General features: G+C 39.0%; 1 protein-coding gene across 1 annotated transcript; it reads right to left on the minus strand.

Moving 5' to 3' along the window:
* Positions 1–2522: 2522 nt before the first annotated feature.
* LOC104030339 (ADP-ribosyl cyclase/cyclic ADP-ribose hydrolase 2) lies at positions 2523–19210 on the minus strand. The gene is made up of 9 exons (XM_009482024.2): positions 19026–19210; positions 13952–14081; positions 12722–12857; positions 12110–12192; positions 11458–11534; positions 8342–8434; positions 6267–6353; positions 5766–5825; positions 2523–2637 (listed from the first exon to the last, which is right to left on the minus strand). The coding sequence occupies exons 1-9, from the start codon at positions 19193–19195 to the stop codon at positions 2523–2525; spliced, it is 951 nt and encodes a 316-aa protein (XP_009480299.2). The 5' UTR covers positions 19196–19210.
* Between the last annotated feature and the right edge of the window lie 1291 nt (positions 19211–20501).

The following is a 20501-nucleotide window of genomic DNA, read 5'->3' on the forward strand; positions in this document are numbered from 1 at the left end:
ATAATTCGCAGGGAACTGTAGGAAGTCAGATGCCTGCAGATTATAAATAAAATCTGGCAGATTATATTCTTCGCCTCTTAAAGAAAATGGCAAGTAGATTTAGACTGGGCAGAAGCTGGAATTAGGAAAACCTGAAAAACACTTGCAAAATGCTTGAGCCACCCTAACATTTGGCTAAATTAAGATACTGTGCCTCCCCATACTGAGCTATTTTAAACCAAACTTCTTGGCTCTGCTAAAATGACCCTTCTTCCACTTTACACTATTTTTGAAATAGAATACATCACAATTATTTCTAGCCAATCCAACTGAAAAGAAAACTATCAAAAGAGTTAGCTTTCTTTGAACAATCATTACTAGGCAACTGCTTGAGGTTTCAGTTCAAGTTTCACTACGTTTGAGAGTACTGATTGGAAACACGGTCATGTCAGCTGAGTATCACATCAAGGCCAATATGACAAAAATAAACACCAGCAGTATAAAAAGGGCAGAGAGGTGAACAAGTTGTCCTTGCTTTATTCTCATAACTTCTTACTCCAGAGCCTTCGAGAGTTTGCATTTAAAAGTAGGCAGAGCAGGTATGAGCAGATGTATATGTGTGCATGCACACACATGCTGAAAAAAGGAATTACTCTGAATTAGAGTTCGGCTTTTGTCAGATATAATGACTGGAACACATGCAGCAGCAGAAGAAAGTAGGTTAGCAGAAGGGGAGATTATAGTTATTTCTATATAGGAATGAACCTTGTGACATAACTGAGTTCTTAAGTGGTCCACAAAATGGGCAAAGACAGGAGATACTACCGTAGTATCAGTAGCTTCCAGAAATGCAGAGCACCTTGTAATGCTCCTGTACATGATGCTTTCATTTGCCATGAGTAGTTGGATGTTAACAGATCTACACAGGATTGTGGCATCCAACTGGATTCAAAATGAAGTGATATGCATGATGTTTTCATATGAAACATTTTCCCCCTTGAATTCAGGTCTGGAGACAACTGTTTTTGCAGTACTGCTAGTACTACTACGAACGATTGAAACATTTTGAATCTATGTTTGAAGCACCCTGCTGAACATTACCAGGCTTGCATGAGTTTATGTAGAAGGGCAGATGCCTTTTAGACATTATGATTTCTCCAAATTTGGCACAGCTGTTACACGAGACATTGCTAATCAGAGCATTTACTGAGTGTTCAAGATACCGCACAGGCATACCTAGTTGATTCTCACCACATTAAGTGTAAAGTATATGTGTAAATAGCACTATTCATGCACTTTGTCGATGTAGAAATAAAAAAAGAGAGAGATATACAGGATTCTCTTGCTCACAACTTTTTGTTCATCTCCCTCCCTCCCTCTGGGAGTAACAAGTGACCTTACTGTTTCTCGCTTTGCTGGCACTTCTTTTGCCCCTCTGCTTCTGAGATGCCAGTCACACTGTTCTTTCACACAGATTAAACTCATTGTATTAAACTCAGAACAAGCAATCCACACTCAGCTTGAAATTTGCTGCATTTAAGATCTCAGGAAGCCTATCTATTTTACTTTTTTTTTTTCAAAACAGAATTATTTAGCACTTGCTACAGTGTGTTTGGTATCATACGTAACGGCCAGCACCAACTGCACTGCTGGAGTGGGTTGCATCCAGAGGCTGGTAAGCTTTCAGAGGCTAGAAAAGCAAGCAGGGATGCTTGGCTTGTGGATAGATGTTGCTTAAGAGGCATATGGCTTGTTAATGGTATTTAGCTATTCTCTGAATCCCATGCACACTATGATATACAGGTCCGTGGGTAGGGCAACACTAGACTAAACGATGGCTTGGATGCCTATCTGTGAGCCTCGTATGCGCTATCTCTACAGCCTGCGGTCCAAAACGTGTCATGATGTGACCTGCTGTGGAAAAATAGAAGACTGATCAAAATTCCTCGGGTTTAGTTAGCTGAGATGTGTCAGTGTTACAAACAGATACCTCTCATTATTCTGGCAGCCGCTGTTAAGGACAGCGTCAAACAAACAACAAAAATGAGGAGGTTGGTGAAGGAACTAATCAAAGGACTAATGTTTCAGCACAGGTAGGGAACAATTCTGAGACGTAATACAGCCCAGATTTTCAAAGGCCTGTAACTTCCTATTTCAGTCCTTTTGCAAGTGTCTGAAACAGACATAAAAATCCTTCAAGCTGGAGCCTAAACCCATCTGTGGCACAGGCAAATGCAACTATATGTATATTATAAAGGGATTTGCATTAAAACCAAATTAAAGATTATTACAGGAATGGAATCCAGACAAATAAGCAACAACAACATATTTTAGATAATCTTTCAAACATACAACATTATATAGTCATACCAGGGACTGAAAGGAGCAGTACAATGATTTTTTTATTAAAAAGAGTTGGTGTCTAGATAGAAGTATGCAGGGTTTAAATATGTGGGTTTGCCAGTCCCAGAACTAGGGTGAAATTGCCGTTAGAAATTAGTTAAAAGCCAAATTTATAGCCAGCTAAGGCAGAGGATATGGATTCAGTTGATTAAAGCAAATCTGAATGAAAAGCCTACAAAAGAAACAAACATGAGCTTGTTCCAGCTGCCGCCTCTGTCTGAAGATATAGGTCCTCTTTGTGCTGCTGGTGCAGATCTAAAGAAAAGAAAACAAACAGGATGTTCACAGCACAGAGCTGAGTTAGGATTCTTTTAAATATCAGGGGTTTGTTGCCAAGGATGAAGTTTGCAGTCCAAGGACTAAGCTAGCAGTTCCTTTATAAGAGCTCGCCACCAGATTCCCCTCAGCTGTCATAATTTTATAAACAGGATATCTGTGTGCAAAACCCTGGGAACGCTCCTTTCTGCCTTAATACCTGATCCTCCCTGCCTCTCCACATCCATTTACTGTCTCTGGCCTTATGCTTGAGATCGTATAGAGCTTTTAGAGAGCAGTGGTCCTAGAGGTCTATAGTTTCATGGCACTTGTTGCAACAGTATCCAGATCCGTTTCTAAGTCTCCCTGACATTGCAATAATGCAAGTAATAAATACCACTACTAATAGGTTGCATCTGGCGTCCTTTCTGCTTATGTTTGTAAGCCATCTATGCCATCTAGTGGGTATTTTTTTACTTACAAGTTTTTTTCAAACATCAGGGTGTCAACAAGCCAAAGGCTAAATTTTGATTCAGCAGGAACATAGTTCAAGTCTGGAGAGGAATTAAGGGGCACTATTGCTACCCAAGAAGCCCCAGGTAAATTACAGCACCTTCTAGGTGCTGTACGGACACCTCTGCTACCCTGACACAGCCCTACTCTGCTGATGTAACAGGAGTTGTGACAAAAAAGTCGCTTGCATATCTCTGATATTTTTGCTTGGGATGTTATTCTCTGGAGGCTGAGAAGCCAGCTATCAGTCTTGTAACAGCAAATAGCTGTTGTGAAAGGGGATGCAATGGAGCCTGCATGCCTAGTCTCACTATTTATTATGGAAGTATAAAAACGCAACATGTGTACACGGAACACACACAATGCAAAGGAAGCCTTTTCTTGACAGATACACACTCTTAATAGCAATACCACTACTGACCAAACTGTTCCCCTGTCAGTTAATGGACCATCAGAGAGCAGGGATCCACCCACAGACAAAACAGATCTAGAAGATAATCATCAAATAATTCATATACATCTGCTTTAGGCTCTTTCTGAAAGGGCAGCTAATTTCAATGGAGATGTTATTCATTGCAGAGAAGTAAGTGATTTGGGGAACAGTGTAAGTATGCATTGGTTTGAAGTACTTTAGCTACTTAAATTTCAGGGCGAGGCACTGATAGTTAGCATTCAGATTGGGAAGCTCTGTCTTGATTAGTGATAGCATAGATACGAATTGAATCAAGGCTATTGCATTGCCATGCATGCAGGAGGGAACAGAAGGCTCAGGAAGGGAAGAAGCATCCTAAGGAGGATGATAACAGCTGAATTGCTTAGTAGTTACCCCAGGAGAGCATGAGACCTGTGCTTGGAATACGCTAGTGATGACGTTAATTTAAGTACCAACGGGGATGGAAAGGAAGGGGTGGCTGCTCCCCAGCTTACATGCTGCAAGCACTACGTGGTAATACTGGAGAACTGGTATGCTCATCCCTTAGGTGAAAGAAAAAGCCTTTTCATTCGGATTTCCTCAGCTGAGGAATGTACCCACATCACAAAACTTTGAGGGAAATGATTTAAAACCTGGGAGAAGAGAAAAATCTTCTGTTAAGAGTTCACAATATTCTATTTTTTGAAGTCCTGTAAAGTGCTTTTTCCTCCAGTTTGTTAATAATGTCACCATGTTCACAGTTGTGATTTTGCATGCGACAACTGTATTGTCCTTTGACACGTGAAGAAAAGCCTTACCATCCACTGGCAGAACAAGGAAACCCTATTTTAATCCACCATGGAAGTAGTATCTAGTAACAAATAAATGCCTTAACAGGCCTGGAAGCGTGTTCAATGATCTACTACCTAGGAGGAGTCTGGAGGTATCAGCGATACCTAAATTGCCACTCTTCTCATCACACACTTATAGGTTGGTGCTGGGATATAATTTGGACATAAGAATAAATGTCAAATGATGAGTAAAAGCTTTCAATGACCAGCAGGACCAGAGAATACTCACTTTCTCTGTAAGGGTGTATTAAAAATGGAACGCATGCTACAGAAAGTGATATACACCTTCTTTTCTGTACTGCATGAAGCACAACTGCCACACAACCAGAGGCAGGCAAGCAGGAGTCGCACCTCTCTGCTGCCATAGCCAGGGACAGCAAATCAGATTTTTCATAGCAGAAGTTATCATTGCAGTTATTACATGGTTATTAACATGCAAAAGATTTTCAGGTGCTTGGATTAGGGCAAAAAGGACAGTAGCAGATAGGATGTGGCCAAATATATGGATCATGCATAAAAATAGGGTAACTAGAGAACAACTTTTATGCATCTATGTATACTGCAACTTTCCAGACTGTGAGGAAGTTTTCATATTCAGATGTTCAAGTATCTTATGTGCACCTATACATGCAACAGAATATAAATTAAGAAACTTAAACACAATTGAAAACAGTCATCTTTACTGTAAATTCACTGAAATACATCATAAATTCATTTAATCCTCTTTATACAATAAAGAAAAATATGGATAGGAAGATAAACTATTAAAATCTAGCTTAGGAGTGATGCTTGCTAATTAAGAAAGTTTTGTCTTGGATGTAATCTGCATTCTCTGCAGCTAACCTACTGGCTCAAGGTAAATACATTAAAATATAGAAATTGGGTTTGCACACAAAATGGAAGATTAAAAAAAACTTCCTCAAAATTTGGAACTGAAAGTTCCAGTAGCTGGAGAAATGTTCTTTAGATCTGTTGTCATTTGACCTACAATTTCATTATTCAAGGAAGAATACTAATGAAAAGAATTTCTGATTTGTAATAGATTTTGCATCAGAACACTGATATTTACAAACTTCATTCATACCGTCAGTGATATACAGTGTGATTGTGTGATCGATGAGAACTGATTAACACCTAATTTTGAATAACAGGTGCTCACAGACAATTGTGCACAATTTGTAGACAGCAACTGCTTACTCAATACACAGTAACTAATAAATTCAAGAATACTGTATATTGCGTATGGGTGATACATAATAGATGATAGAGGTGGAATCTGTTGAGCTGTTGACCTCTGCATTATTTATTTGGTTGTGATGACACTGAGGATGGATTGAACTTCTTTTACTTACGATGAAAGGGTACACTTAGAATCATCAGGATAATCCAGGCAGAGTAAAAGCATTACAGACCTGTGAAGGTATAATTTTATTTAGCATCTTTCAGGCAGAAAACTGAGGAAAACAAATGAAGAAACAAAACAAACTCAACAGCTTTATCATGGCTAAAGCTTCCCTTCAATGATATTTATCTTAGAATCTACTGTGAATAACCAGAGCTGTGGATACTACAGTGAGTAACTACTAATTTTGCAGACATTCAACAGTGTTTTTAACTGTTGTTTAGATTTTCAATCCAATTAAAGATTTTACAGTGAAGGGGAATACCTGAGGCCATCTTCTGTGTCTGACATTGGGTAAATACTATGTTCCACTTAATTATACAATTATACAATAAGGTGTAGTGTTTTGCTCAAAGCATGGCTGAATAATGCGAAGTCTGAAAAATGTCAGATTTAAAATAGATAAGGTGCTTCTGCAAATACAGTGTATTTATGAAGGATTTTCACTTACTTGTAATTGTCAGTGCACGTGACATCATAACCAAGGGTTTTTAGCCTGTTTTCTAGTATCTTTACAGTATGAGTTCCACAGGAATCTCTGTGAGAAAGGATTTTAATATTATTGCAAGTCTTCTATTATCTAATTTGCTTTCACTGAACTTGATGGAATTAGCAAAGTAAATCCCCATTACTTTGCCTCTTCCACATTCCTTAATGTCTACAGAAAACTGGTGTACATTGCTATTTATAATGCTTCATTTGCTTATATTTGTTTAACATTTTATACTCAGTTTGCAGAGACTGGAAGATTGGCTTCAGCCTGGGTAGCATTTGCAGATTCTATTAACCAATATTCCCACATTTAATATTTCACTAGACAAACAGGAAAAGAGCTAAATAATTTTGTAAAATAGTAAGTGTTTCATTTGTAATATTCTTTGGCAGCTATTTAGATGGTGCTAAAGTTGATGGTAGCTGTCTTTACAGAATAAGTTGGTTGTAATAAATTAGAATTATTCTTCTTGTTAGAAGCTTGTCCCCCCAAATACAGAACAATAGAAAAACACAGGGAGAATGAAAAAATCCAGAAACAATCCTCAATGCAGGTCCTGTGTCTAGCACTGATTTTCATTTTGTGGTCCAATTAGCAAAAGAAAGCTTGATATAGTACAGAACCTACTGAGACCTCTAAAACTTGCACCAGTGTCAGGTATTAAGGTCAGTGTTACTTACCCATTGGTCAATAAATACTCATGACTCTAAAGAAACCACATGGGGATGAACAAAGTAATTGTAAAAAGCAATTAATAAAAATACACAAATATTCCCATGCATCCAGACAAGCACAAACTGAAAGATAAATTAACATTCAGTGCTTGTCTTCATTTTTCTTTGTAGTAAGGGCAACTTCTGCAAAGGTGAGCTATATATTTTTTTCCAGAAGGGTACGATTTGAAGAGAAAAGGTGAGAAATGCTTATCTGAACCATGCTTCTCTTGTCATGGACTCCACAGCACTATGGTAAAATACATGGTCTGGGTTGGCCATGCCAAAATTTGATGAAAGAGAAGCAAAAGGAAATAGGAAAGAGAAGAGATGGGACGTGAAAGAAAAATGACAACAAAATGACTAAAAAGGGTTGAGCAGCAAGAACAGAAGCCTCACGCTCCCAAGAATGCCGATGACACCAGGGATTCAGGCACCAGTGGTGGGTATGGTGACGTCTGAGTCTGCTTCTCTGGCCCTCTTCAGCCAGGGCAGTTTTAAGACCAATGAAGTGCCACTGTGTGTTATATTAAATTGCAGGGACCCTGCAGATGGTTGCGGTATAACTGACTTCCTCTGCTCCTCCACCCTCGATTCATCTATGTACATTTGTAGGGGCCCCCACAAAAGCTATAATGAACTAATTCGTCCTTTAATCAGTCCCAAACCAGGCCTAATTTTTTTTTTTTTTTTTTTTTGTTAATTTCAAAGTCCATTTTCCACTGTGTTTCTGTTGAAAATCTTCACTTGGTCTTTGACTATTTACCAACAGGCTATTCTGTTTGGACTGATCTGGTTTTTGTTTGTTTAAAATGGAATTAACAGCAGAATTAGACGCGTTAAAGCCTACTCGTTGTGTTGGATTGATTTTAAGTATTGAGAGAACACAAGCCCCCTGGTGGTATTTCCCTCCTCCTCCTAATTTCCAAACAGTTAAGATAGGTAAAAATGAAAAGGATGCATTTGGGAAGGTAAAAGAAATATTTTACATGAACATTTAATCTGAAATTCAGACTGACCCTTTTCTTAGTAAAACTGTTCGTGATACATCTTCACTCAAGATCTGAGGTCCACACATGCGTATCTTTAAACTAATGAGTGGACTCCAGACCTAATATTAGAATTTATTTTTATTTTGTCTAATTCTGGTATTTACATACTCTTTGGGAATGGCAGAGTATGCCTTATGTGTTAGTAAAATAATCTAAAATATTTTTAGTTTAATTGCTATACAAATATAACCAAATAGAAAACTAAGGTGAAATTTTAAAGACAGGTTCAAAAAGGAGAAATGAATTTTTTTTGGAAGATATAACTTACCTATCTGGCCCTTCAATATCATCCACAACCCAGATGACAATTTGTGAGATTTTGTCCTTCTGGAGATTAGGTATTTCATAATCTGCAAAAAAACTGATTCAAGAAACAAATATTTAGAACCGTAAAGAACAGGAAAAAGAAATCTTTTTTTCTCTTTGCAGTAATCAAAGGTCTGATCCTCCTGTAGGATATGGGTTTGCTTTACATTTTATATCTTCCAATTACAATCAGACTCAAAACAGAGTAGAAATAATCTGATTGACATTCTGAATGTCCTCAAAGGTCAAAGGCATTTAATCAGAAGTTTTGTTTTCATATTCTTCATCTTACAGGGGGTCAGCTGAAAAAAAGTTACAACTTAGAGGTGAACCAGAATGAAGTGAACTTTAACAAATGCAAAAACAAAACAAAAAGCATTTGATACTTAGTAAAAAAAGAAAAAGGTCATTCTTGTAGTTATTGCTTTTAGTCACAGCACAGTTTTGCTTTAAATAAAAAAGCAGCAGCCACAAGACAAATATATTTTCAGACACAAAATCACAGCAACAGTAACATGAAGTATTTGTCTAGGATACATAAGACCATAAACAAGAAACTTCTAGCCGTGTCTATCCCTGGCCTAGGAATAATATTCTACTTTATTGCCTTGTGTAAATTGACTTCGATAGGTGTTTAAATGACAATTAAAACAAGACAATAGAATGGCAACTAAATCTTCTTACATTAAATGGAAGATGCCAAATCCAAAGGATTATTTTGATGTAAGTCAATTGAATTTTTTGTGAGATGCAGGCATTTCAAAGCCACAGATTTCTAACCTTTCCAGCAAGATGTATGCCAATGATGTTCAACCTTTTAATTGCTCTATTTTTTTTTCCTCAGAAAGCTTGTAAGGGCTGCCTCTGCACTGCATGTTTGGTCCAAGCTTGAGCCTAGGTGTGTGCTCTGATTTGCCTATCACGGGTCTTCTTAAAAGTCTACTTCTGGGCTGAAGTGTCTCTTAGCCACTTTAAATGCCCTGAGACCCCCCAGCCTAGAAGGGGCTGTTAGCTGTCACCTCCTGGATGAGACCAGCCGTGGCAGTGTGACCACTGCTCTGTCCTCCTGGTGCCTGCAGGCAAACTACTGGTGCCCTGGCATGGAAGCACAAGACATGTGCTGTTGTCAGTGTCTGTTGGCAGGGAGCAGAGATGTGTTCAGGACGTTAGAAAGTCAATTTAAACTTCCAGAGAAGTGGAACATGAGGAGGCGGATAGCAACAGTTGCCTTCCCTGGTCAAGTCTGGTATGGCGGTGGCTAACCAGAGACCAGTAGCAGCAGCAGTAGGTTTGCTTGTCTGTCTGTGTCCAAGCCTGCCTTAAACACATAGTGAAAATATAACCAAAAACAAAGATGCCAGTTATTTTTAACTCATTTGCTCATTCATGCATACGCTACTGCCAGCAAAAATGCAGCTTCCTCCAAAATATAAAGGAATCTTTAACTAGAGGAGTCAGAAACCGTGGAGGAAAAATGTACAATTGATTTCAGTAAACCAATTCTTGAACCGACTAATATTATTAAAGTAGACTGCCAACTACATTCAAACTGTGTGAATAAGCAAAGTTATTTTACAGTGATGTGATAAACAAATCTTAACTGAAATGATAACAGGTAACTTAATGATGATTTAAGTGTACAAACTGTAATGCAGGATAAACTTTGGAAATGGCTTTGAAATGCCTGAAAACAGACAAGAGAGATGTTTAGGAAGACAGGTAGATCTTTCAGATTACCTGCTGCTATTAATTTTTCAACTCTAACGTTTCAAACAAGGTCTCTTAAATGAATTCAGTCATAAATGGGCCAGAAGATACACAGCAAAGAAAACAGATGGAGTAACTGGCTTTGGTTTTTTCATGGCAGGCTGTGTTCCAGTGGTGGAGATTTCACTGGTCACGATACCACTACACAGGTGACCCAGGGAAGTAGTGGAAAGAATTAATTTATTTGTAAAAGGTTTCTGAAATAAGGGATCTGTAGATTAACAGAAATAAGGAATCTGTTTGTGAAATAAGGACTCTATATGGGATTCTGGGCATTGACCTGCTGCCAGGCATCATCACCTGCAGAAGACTTGATCCCAGTTGACCATCTGACCAACCCAAGGAGACCATGTAAGTCTTCTTGATTAGCTGAAACCTGTGTACAGAGATGGACCTTTTGGGGGATGGAGGTAAGTAGGCAGTAGGTGTTTTGGAACAGATGGTTCTTGTTTCTCTCGTATCCAGAGATAAAATTAACTTTTCGATTATTATTTTTAGTCCTCGCTGAGCACACAGGAGCAGGATCTGTTCTATGAGGTTTTTTTAAGATGTTTTTATGACCTGCCTTGGACAGGACAGTTGCTGAGGGAAGGAAATATGTATTTTTCATCAAAGGTAGGCAGTCACTACAGCCACATATTCAGTAAAAGTTCTTAAGGGTGTATTTTTACAATAAATCCTAAATATAAGCTTAGATGAACTTCTGTATAGTGGTACACTTGTAAATCAAGGAAGATACATCTGTCCTTAATATATGAGGGAATAAGGAGAAGAGGGAGCCAATCCTTGCTATTATCCTTCTCAATGAGTTTTTTTGCTTTCTTAAACCATAACGGATCTCAAACTACCTCCTCTCTTGGTCATGGAGAAATAGCAGGACCAAGCACTTTTGTTCTAGAACTTACCAAGTTTGCTCCTAGGCCTGACAGAGGCTACGCTCCCTGTAACGATGTGCTCTCCTTGGAGATGTCCCTGAATAGAAATGTTGTAACACTCATCTTTTTGAAGACAGGCACATTTTGCCACAGTATCTTGGCTGACTTGAAGGCCGCTTTCAAAGAGCATTTATCCTGCTTGCCACCGCAGTTTGTAAAATCCAGGAGTCAAAAGAATTGTTTTCATCCATTTCATGTTAACTCCTACAGCTGGGGACAATTAACAGCTGCCCCACAACTCAGCAGACTTTGATGCCACAGGCTCTTTCAGCTACACGTCCCATGCTTTGTGCAGCAAGAAGACCCAAACAACTGGTTGACCCTTTTTTTTTGCAGGCGTCAGACCTTGTACACAGAAATAAGTCAGTTTTCTTACCCTGGGTCTGGATAAGCTCCTCCAGCTGCAGAACCATTCAACAAGACATGTATCACCCCAGAACTGTGCTGCGCATACTGCAATACATAACAATTTTTTTTCAGAACTCATCTTACAGATTTGTCATATGACTTGGTATTGTGTTGCAAGCAACACTGACCAAGGAAAGAACTGGACGAAGAAGAGTATCACAATTGTGAAAATAGTATCAAACTAGCACCCTAGCAGTCACTGCAGTAGAGAGGAGAAGAATTCAATGCATCTGCTCAAACTATTTTCTCAAATCTATAGTTTCTTCAGCATAGGAAGAAAGCATTTTGGCACTCTGTATTGGGTTTGATCTGTGAATAAAGGCTGTCAAATGTCACTTAGGACCTGTATTCAGTAGACAACTAGTGCGCTTATTCTGCTTAGTAGATGCTTAATATATATTAGCAAAGCTAACACAGAATTTTAACACATTATCTAGCTAAGGTGAAAGTTAGGTTCCCCTTGCTAGAACACTGTACCCCGTCTAATACAGTGTATTTGTATCATAGGAAATAATCTAGCACAGTTACAGACTTCAATCTGTTTAGATCCGGCGATGTTTTCCTGGGCTACCCAGGACACACTCACTAATGTACGAAGTTAGCACTAATGCACTATTTACAGTGATTGAGGCCATCCTCCAGAAGGACTCCACCGCGTTGTTCTCACATTCCGCCGTGGTAGGGCAAGATTCATAGTCCGGTCCTGTAGGAAAGCATGTGATTTGTGCTATTAGAGAGGTGATAACAAGGGTCATCCTGGTTAGCTCAGTTGGTTAGAGCATGGTGCTATCTGTAAAAAGTGACTTTAGAAAGCAATTAAATATATTCCTGCATTACTCGCTGAACACACAACATGGTCTGACACAACACTGAAAGTTGACAGTTGTATTTTTTCTATCATTTTCCACCCTTTGCATTTTACACAAACAGTGACATCCTGTGGACTCGATAATTTGGCTGAAACGGCTCTTACTCTACACCTGGGATGCAGAGAGCTCCATGTTCAGAGGAGTCAGAAGGAGGTTTAGCTCCTGTGCAGCACTGTTTGGATTTCACTGTGTGCTCCCCTGACTGCAATGTTAAATATTCACACAAAACAGGAGAGAATGAGACAGTGAAGCTATATCTGATTTTTCCTGGGGCAAGAGCAAAATTACCTCCTCCAGAACACAGCAGTCGGTCTCCATTATGGTTTTACAGACAGATGTTTAATATAGCACTCATCGTCTTACCAGCACTGTTTGCCTGCCCACACCAGTTTAGAAAATCTCCGACGAAGCCAAACAGAGTATCACCCAGAGGCATGTAGCGGCGGCCTCTGCCAGCAAAGCTATTGACTAGCAGCTGATTATTTTCCCAGAAGAGAGACTATATGAAAAAAAGGAAAAAAAAAAAAAAAAAAGAACCATCACTTGGGTGTGTACACAATGAGATTATAGGGTGTTAAAAACAGTTTAAAACATGTTTTGGTATTTCTTTCAAAATCAAGCTAATAACCAGAAATGTTAGCTACCTCTTTAGAGGAACAAAGTTTGTTCTTACAGTGGTGTAAATTATGATCACTAGAGGCTTGAGGGGAATTCATACCATGCTGGGAATGGATACAGACCTATATTAAATATAGTTAGGCCTAGCTTTGCCTTCCTCAGCAGACAGATTTAGGAAAAGGGAGAAAAAAGGGAACACAGATATTTATAAGTGAGATGTATCTTACCAGAATTCTCTCATACTGCTATGTTGGCTTATAGTATGAAAAAATCATATGTCTAGCTGTTATTACTGTGTTTGCAAAACGCTTTCATGAATTAAACTATGTTGACAGGAGTATTTGTTGATTTAGCTCGTATCATTTAGAGATAAGGAATAACTGCGCTAGAAGAAAAACTGCTTTAATGCACAACCTTTTAGAGAAGTCCAAAGCACACATTCTGATGTGATGTGATGGCACGAAGAGCCATGTTTTTTGCGCTTTCACAGTTTTCTGCAATTACCAGCACATCAAACGCTTACTGTTTTCTAGCACTTAATGGCGTCCTATCTCATTTCTGCTTATGCTTGTTTAACATGTCAGCGTTTAACATGTCATTGCCCTGCAACTTGGCTGTGAGGAGCGGAAGCAAAAGACGATAGCAGGCACAATCTTTGCAGGCAGAGCACCTAACTTGAGGAAAAGTAGAAGTGCAAGTTCAGGGACTACAGCAGAGCTCCCGGCACAGCAGGAAAAATGGGCAATCTTTGTAGGATGAAAATAGAGAAGTGGCTGAGAAGTTACTGTGTAAAATAAATGCAGCCAAACACATTGAAAAATGCCACCAAGCTTGAGCCTAGTTTGTAAACTACAGACAGGCCAAAAATAGTGATTCATAAGTCAGCCACAGAAGGAGTCTTGGTCAGTTCTGAACTGTGTCATGGAAATCTGCTGGATGTCACAGGACTGTTAACATAACATTAATAATCATTACCTTGTTAGGTGGAATTGCGTGCAATGACAGGTTGATAAATAATTCATAGTCCTTAGGTAGAATGCTGCAAGGATCCTTGTTTATAAATGCATTTTTAAATGCTTCCCATATCTCTGAACAATTCTTCTCACTGTAATCATTGAAAAAAACAACTACTAGAATTGTTTTTTCAAAGCAGAGCAAGAAAGTAATTTGTTCCCAACTTCTTCAAACTCCCAAATTAAAAACCCCACCAGGTCAAGATAGAAGACTAAAGCCAAAACTTACAATCCAGGAAAAGCATATAGGTCTTGTCTTTTCCTGACTCCTAACAGCAGCAGATTAGGAAGAAGTAGCAATGAAAATATTAGGATTTACAGCGTGGAATTAGAAATACAGAGTAATTCAACAAAATTCTTAGATAGTATAGTATACACAGCGAGCTTGCTATCCAGCATTGTAGAAATACTAAAGAAAACAGCTCGCTTTGAAATTTTCCAGATTCAAATCCAGACTACTGGCATGTAAAATTACTCTTAAAATGTCAGATTCAAGTGCAGGAGGAGTTGCTAAAAAGTTTCGATGGTAGAATAATGGTTTTGACAAAGAGATGCCTTCTGTGTGTATAGGCCCTAGGATTACGCAGCTCTACCTTGCTGGAATGGGTACACTGACCGTGTGGGACACGTATGGTCACTGTGCAGTAGCTACGGGAATATTGTTAGGGTTCAACATTTAAACAGCTCATGTAGCGGGGGCCTGAAATAAGACGCTAGGCTGGGCACTTCGACAGTTCCCTTCTGCCAGCTCTACGCTGAGGACAATCATCTCCTGTGGAAGGCCAGCCCAGGCCATCTAGGGATGGAAGCGTCTTAATCGCTCTGCATTTGCAGGATCTCATCTGTCACAGCTCTGAGCCTGCCTGGAGTAATTAAAACGGGAATTGTTACTTTCACCACTTTCCCACAGTACCCTCCCCACATATGCTGTGATAATGCCTATGCTGGGAACACTCTGCAGAACAGAGTAATGTATTTTATGTGCATACAGCATTCCTAAGGCGAACAGCTGTAATTGCAAAGCTGTAGCTTGAACAACAGTAGCCCTGGAAAGTAAACCAAACCTTGTCATTAGAGTGTTTTGCTCATTTAACGTCATCCATAGACAGCGGGGTCTCTGCTGGCACTTCTCCTCCTGAGATTCTTTAAGGGGCTGCTTTGTGATGCTGAATCTCACAGATACTTTAAAGTTAAAGTACCCCTTGTGAGGAGCTATGCAGCTCCCATGCAGGAAACACCACAGACTCTCTTACAGTAATCTCTGGTCATGCTTCCAAGAACTATATAAAAAAACCCGATATATCGTAAGTAAATATGGGATCTTGATCTGAAAATCTTCAGTGATGCAATATGACCCTTGATCAGTAGTTCCAATGTTTAAATAGCCTTACTTGATAAAAGGATTTACACCCCATTTCTGATTTCAAGCTGTTAAACTTTAGCTTCTTACAATTGTATATACTTATGCCTCATTCTGCTAAAGACCTGTCTACTGTAAGCACTCACTTATTCATGCTAGTACTTGTAAATTATGATCAACTCAACCCTTAACATCTTTCTTGACAGTTGAATCCAGGAGTAATTTTCTGGTTAATTCACTTACTGCATTTTTTTTTCTTCATGTCTTCTCATCCAGGTTTGAACAGCTTGTAAATCAAAAGGATTATTCTGCTCTGTTACTCAAAATTTCTTAGCTTGCAAAAATATTTTTTGAAACTACAGGGTGGGGAAAGATTGTAGTTCAGGACAATTCCTTCCAATCTTAATAGACACTAATAAGTCATATTAGATTTATTTCATACTAGTCAGTTAAAAAAATATGTTTTCAAAACTTCCATTATGTACTACTGTGCTGGTTTTGGCTGGGGTAGAGTTAATTTTCTTCACAGCAGCTAGTATGGGGCTATGTTTTGGATTTGTGCTGGAAACAGTGTTGATAATACAGGGGTGTTTAGTTACTGCTGAGCAGTGCTTACACAGAGTCAAGGCCTTTTCTGCTCCTCACCCCACCCCACCAGCGAGCAGGCTGGGGGTGCACAAGAAGCTGGGAGGGGACACAGCTGGGACAGCTGACCCCAACTGACCAAAGGGATAGTCCACACCATACGGCATCATGCTCAGCAATAAAAAGCTGGGGGAAGAAGAAGGAAGTGGGGAAGGTTCGGAGCAATGGCGTTTGTCTTCCCAAGTCACCGTTACGCATGATGGATGCCTGCTTTCCTGGAGATGGCTGAACACCTGCCTGCCGATGGGAAGTTGTGAGTACATTCCTTGTTTTGCTTTGCTTGTGTGTGCCACTTTTGCTTCACCTATTAAACTGTCTTTATCTCAACCCATGAGTTTTCTCGGTTATACTCTTCTGATTCTCCCCCATCCCACTGTGGGGGGAGTGAGCGAGCGGCTGTGGGGCTTAGTTGCCAGCTGGGGTTAAACCACACCAATAAAGAAATATGGGAGAAATGCACTACAGGTACATTTGTGTTATATAGCATACTCCTACTAGAAAATTTGAAAAATGATTTTCATTCAAAACCCTCACAGCTACATGACCATAACATTTTGTAAAATGCCTCTTTTAACTAACACTTTGCATGTTGTGTTTTAACGTAAAGGGAAGTTTTTCTTATGTTTCTAGAAACATCTTTATGTTCTAACTATGTTGCAGTGTAAAGACATACTTTGCTAGTTTCTTGTCTGTTAGCAAAGTATTTTTTAAAATATATTCTATTTCAACATAAATTCAGAAGCAAAACCTATCCAGGTGGCTATGCCTCTATAAAAGTTAGCCTGGGGGCAATTAAGAAACAGACAATGAACAGAAAGGGTTATAAATAATTAGAATATCTGTTTTGCACCTGTGCAATATGAAATTTCCATTTTGTTTAGATTACACTATTTGCTTATAGACCTAAGGAAAAGAGGAAAAAAAACATAATATGAAATTAATTGTGCAGCTCTTCTTTTTATAATGCCATTTTGAGCCTTAATTCAGGAAAGCAGTCCTGATGTCCAGCCTGGCTTCATGCTATTCTGAGTAAGAATACTTTGATGAATGTATTCAGATTTCTCAATTTTAAAAATATATTGTGAAAATGTCACAGGAATTAATTAGTCCACTGGCCTGGTTTCAGCTGGGATAGAGTTAATTTTCTTCCTAGTAGCTGGTAGAGTGTTATGTTTTGGATTTAGCATGAGAATAATGTTGATAACACAGTGATGTTTTAGTTGTTGCTAAGCAGTGTTTATACTAAGTCAAGGACTTTTCAGCTTCCCATGCTCTGCCTGTGAGGAGGTGCACGGGAAGCTGGGAGGGAGCACAGCCAGGGCAGCTGACCCAAACTGGCCAGAGGAGTATTCCAAACCATATGGCGTCATGCTCAGTATAGAAACTGGGGGGAGTTGGCTGAGGGGGGCAGTGACTGCTGCTCGGGGACTGGCTGGGCATCAGTTGTTGGGTGGTAAGCTAGACTTGCTTTGTGTATTATTTTATCATTATTATTACTACTATTATTATTAATCATTACTATTTTATTTTATGTTATTTCAATTATTAAACTGTTCTTATCTCAATCCACGAGTTTTTTTTCTTTCACTTCTACTCTTCTGATTCTCTCCCCCATCCCACTGGGCAGCGGGGATAAGCAAGTGGCTGTGTGGTGCTCAGTTGCCAGCTGGGATTAGACAATAACAACCACAAAATTGTCATGAGACAAATAGAAGTACTTTCAAGAATATTGTATTTACATTTCTAAAAACCCAAATCAGTTAACAATAAGGTTAATGTTTCCACAATAACAATCCTTTATGTTGCTCATTTTAGTGTATTCTGTATTATTAGTTATGTCCTGCTTCAGATATAAATGAAGTGACACCTGTTAACTCCAACAGGAACTTTACCTATCTAGAGCCTACTGCAAGACCAGACTTCATGTACCTACACAACTGTTAACTGACTTAAGTGTTCGTAGTTTATATTATATATTATATTGTAGGTGTGTAGAAATCTATAGTTAAAAGTTTACTGGCACCTTCCACTGTGACGTGGTTTATAAATTTGCCAAACTTGAATTGTTCAGCTGAAATTTTAGTACGGTGTTATTGGCATTAGGATGATTTTTTTCTTTCATGGGGAACTCGAACCAAAATGCTTCTGGTAAGTTAAGAATGTTATTAGGAAGAAACATGTTGTTTTGCCTCTGTTAAAAGCCATGAACATGTTTTCAGTCCTGTATCTTCCTGTTTTACAGCAGGAACTGAAAATGGGAGGTTGGGGCAAGGAGGTGATACTTGCTGGTATTACGCAAAACAATCTAACCCTCTTTAAGACCACGATTCAATGCTGCAGGAACCCAGCCAGGCCCTCTCTGCAAATACCTCTTTGAACTATCAGGAAGAATTTTAGTGGCAGAATAAAGGACTGAAGTCCAGGAGACTCTCCTCCTTATTTTTTTCCTTTTTACTGAAGCCCAAACAATGTAAGGAAGACAGAAAAGGTGGTCCTTTTAGCACACACATTTAAGCGTATGACTTAGCTCCAGTTCTGTGTAATTAACACAGACAATGAAAACTCATGGGTAATCGTACTTCAGCAGCTGACTACTACTTGATTTTTCAGGTGGATGACCTAAGCAGTCTCTTTCAGTACCACACAATAGCTATGAAGTGTGCTGCTTTCCTTCTTACATGACCTGACATACAAGGCATGCAAAGTAAAGCTGGTCTTCCCAGGAGCACTGTGAGATTTGGTGCTTCAGAAATACCACCCCCACCATTTCTGTGTGGTATTCTCCTTACAGAACACTGTGGCACTAGGGGTGGGAAATGTGAAATAAAAAGTTGAAGGATTAAAAAATCTTGCCTTAATTACCCCACTGTTATTAATATGACATCCATCAAAGTTCATTTTTTTGTTTCCAGACAGCTACAAGCATGTTGGCATCAATAGGATTGTGGCTAGAAGCAAAACATCAGGGTTCTGATTCACAGTCATTTTGTGCAGAACATAAAAAACTGATCCAAAAACAAGCAAAACTTACCCAACAGCAGGATTCACAATTCTGATATAGTCATAGCATCTTCCAATGACAATACTTTCCAGGTTTTGTGTTGTACCCTCACCTTTCCATTTCCTTCCCTGCACTTCTGAGAAGCTGTTCATAAACAGAACAGAGACAAGTAAGAGAGACCAAAAATGGCTCTTCATCATGAATTCTTGACAACCCAGGTTCTTAAAAAAAAAAGGGAAAAAAAAAAAAAAAGGAGAGTTAAATGATACAATTGAAATGGAAACCTGGAGGCTAAACGTTTAATATCTTCAGGACTGGGTATAGCTCTGTACACAAAAGTTGAAGTTAGACGGAAATTTGAACCTTGTTGGGAACTGTAATCTTACTGTTTCCTGGAACGATTTCAGTACAGGGATACATCACTTCCGCGTTGCTAACCGTTCCCCATTCGGAAAAAATTAAACTTTTAAGGTCATGATATTGCCACCTGGTGATAACTGGGAAGAATTACAATATATTTCAGTAAAGGAAGAAAAAAACTCTTACCCTTCAGTATTTATGATGCCTTAGGTTTGCTTAATACTCATTGCCATGCTCCACCTTCCTAAAACATCACAAGGGCTTGCAAGTGACATGTTTTAAACCAGTTTCTTTTCGTTTTAAAAGGGCTATACTTTTTACACATATTTCTCTAACGGCTGGAAAAAAAATTCTGAAATACCTATCAAGAAATATGCACGTAAAGTGCTGATCTCATAAACACCCAAATTCTCAGGTGATCTTGTATCACACATAGGGGTAACATTAGTCAGCTCTTTTTCCACCTCTCCCTTGGATACCAACAGCAACATTTTGATGTGTTTTAAAGTCTTCTTCATGAACAAAGCCACCTTGCAGACAGGAATCAATCATACCAAGAACAAAAAGGATTAAGATGTACTTCCTGTGCACTGAAGAAATCTCTTCAACTTCTGCTTACTGTTATTCTCCCTCCAGCTTCTTTTCGCTAAGTACTGTGTTAGATCATCAAATGGCATCAATTAATCTAATCTTCAGTGTAAACATTCTGTGGCATGCACTGCTGCAAATACAGCCACACTACTTCTTTCCCTCTTTAAAAAAATTACTTTTTCAACCTTAGAGTAATTTGTCTATGGACTCACAGTTCTGAGGAACGTGCTGGTTCTTTTTCTATTAAAGAGTCTCCATGCCTCAGTGAAATTTTACATCTTTATTGTTTATGTACTTATTTATATAGTGTCATGCTTACATTGATGCACTGGTACTTAGCTGATGAATGCCTTTGCTGAAGGCATTGAGTAAATTGCTGATGATGGATTTCTCCTGTAAATGTGTGTTGCGTCAAGAGAGGCTTTGGAAGGTACCCAATTTATCGTTATAAGTCCGGTCGCGTTCAGTGCACTGAACTATCACGATTACGGATTCACAAATAACGTAGGCACCTTTCGTCTAGTCGTGCTGCATGAACTATCATGGCCACACGTA

The sequence above is a fragment of the Pelecanus crispus genome, chromosome 4 (genome assembly GCF_030463565.1).
Source record: "Pelecanus crispus isolate bPelCri1 chromosome 4, bPelCri1.pri, whole genome shotgun sequence".
NCBI lineage: Eukaryota > Metazoa > Chordata > Aves > Pelecaniformes > Pelecanidae > Pelecanus > Pelecanus crispus.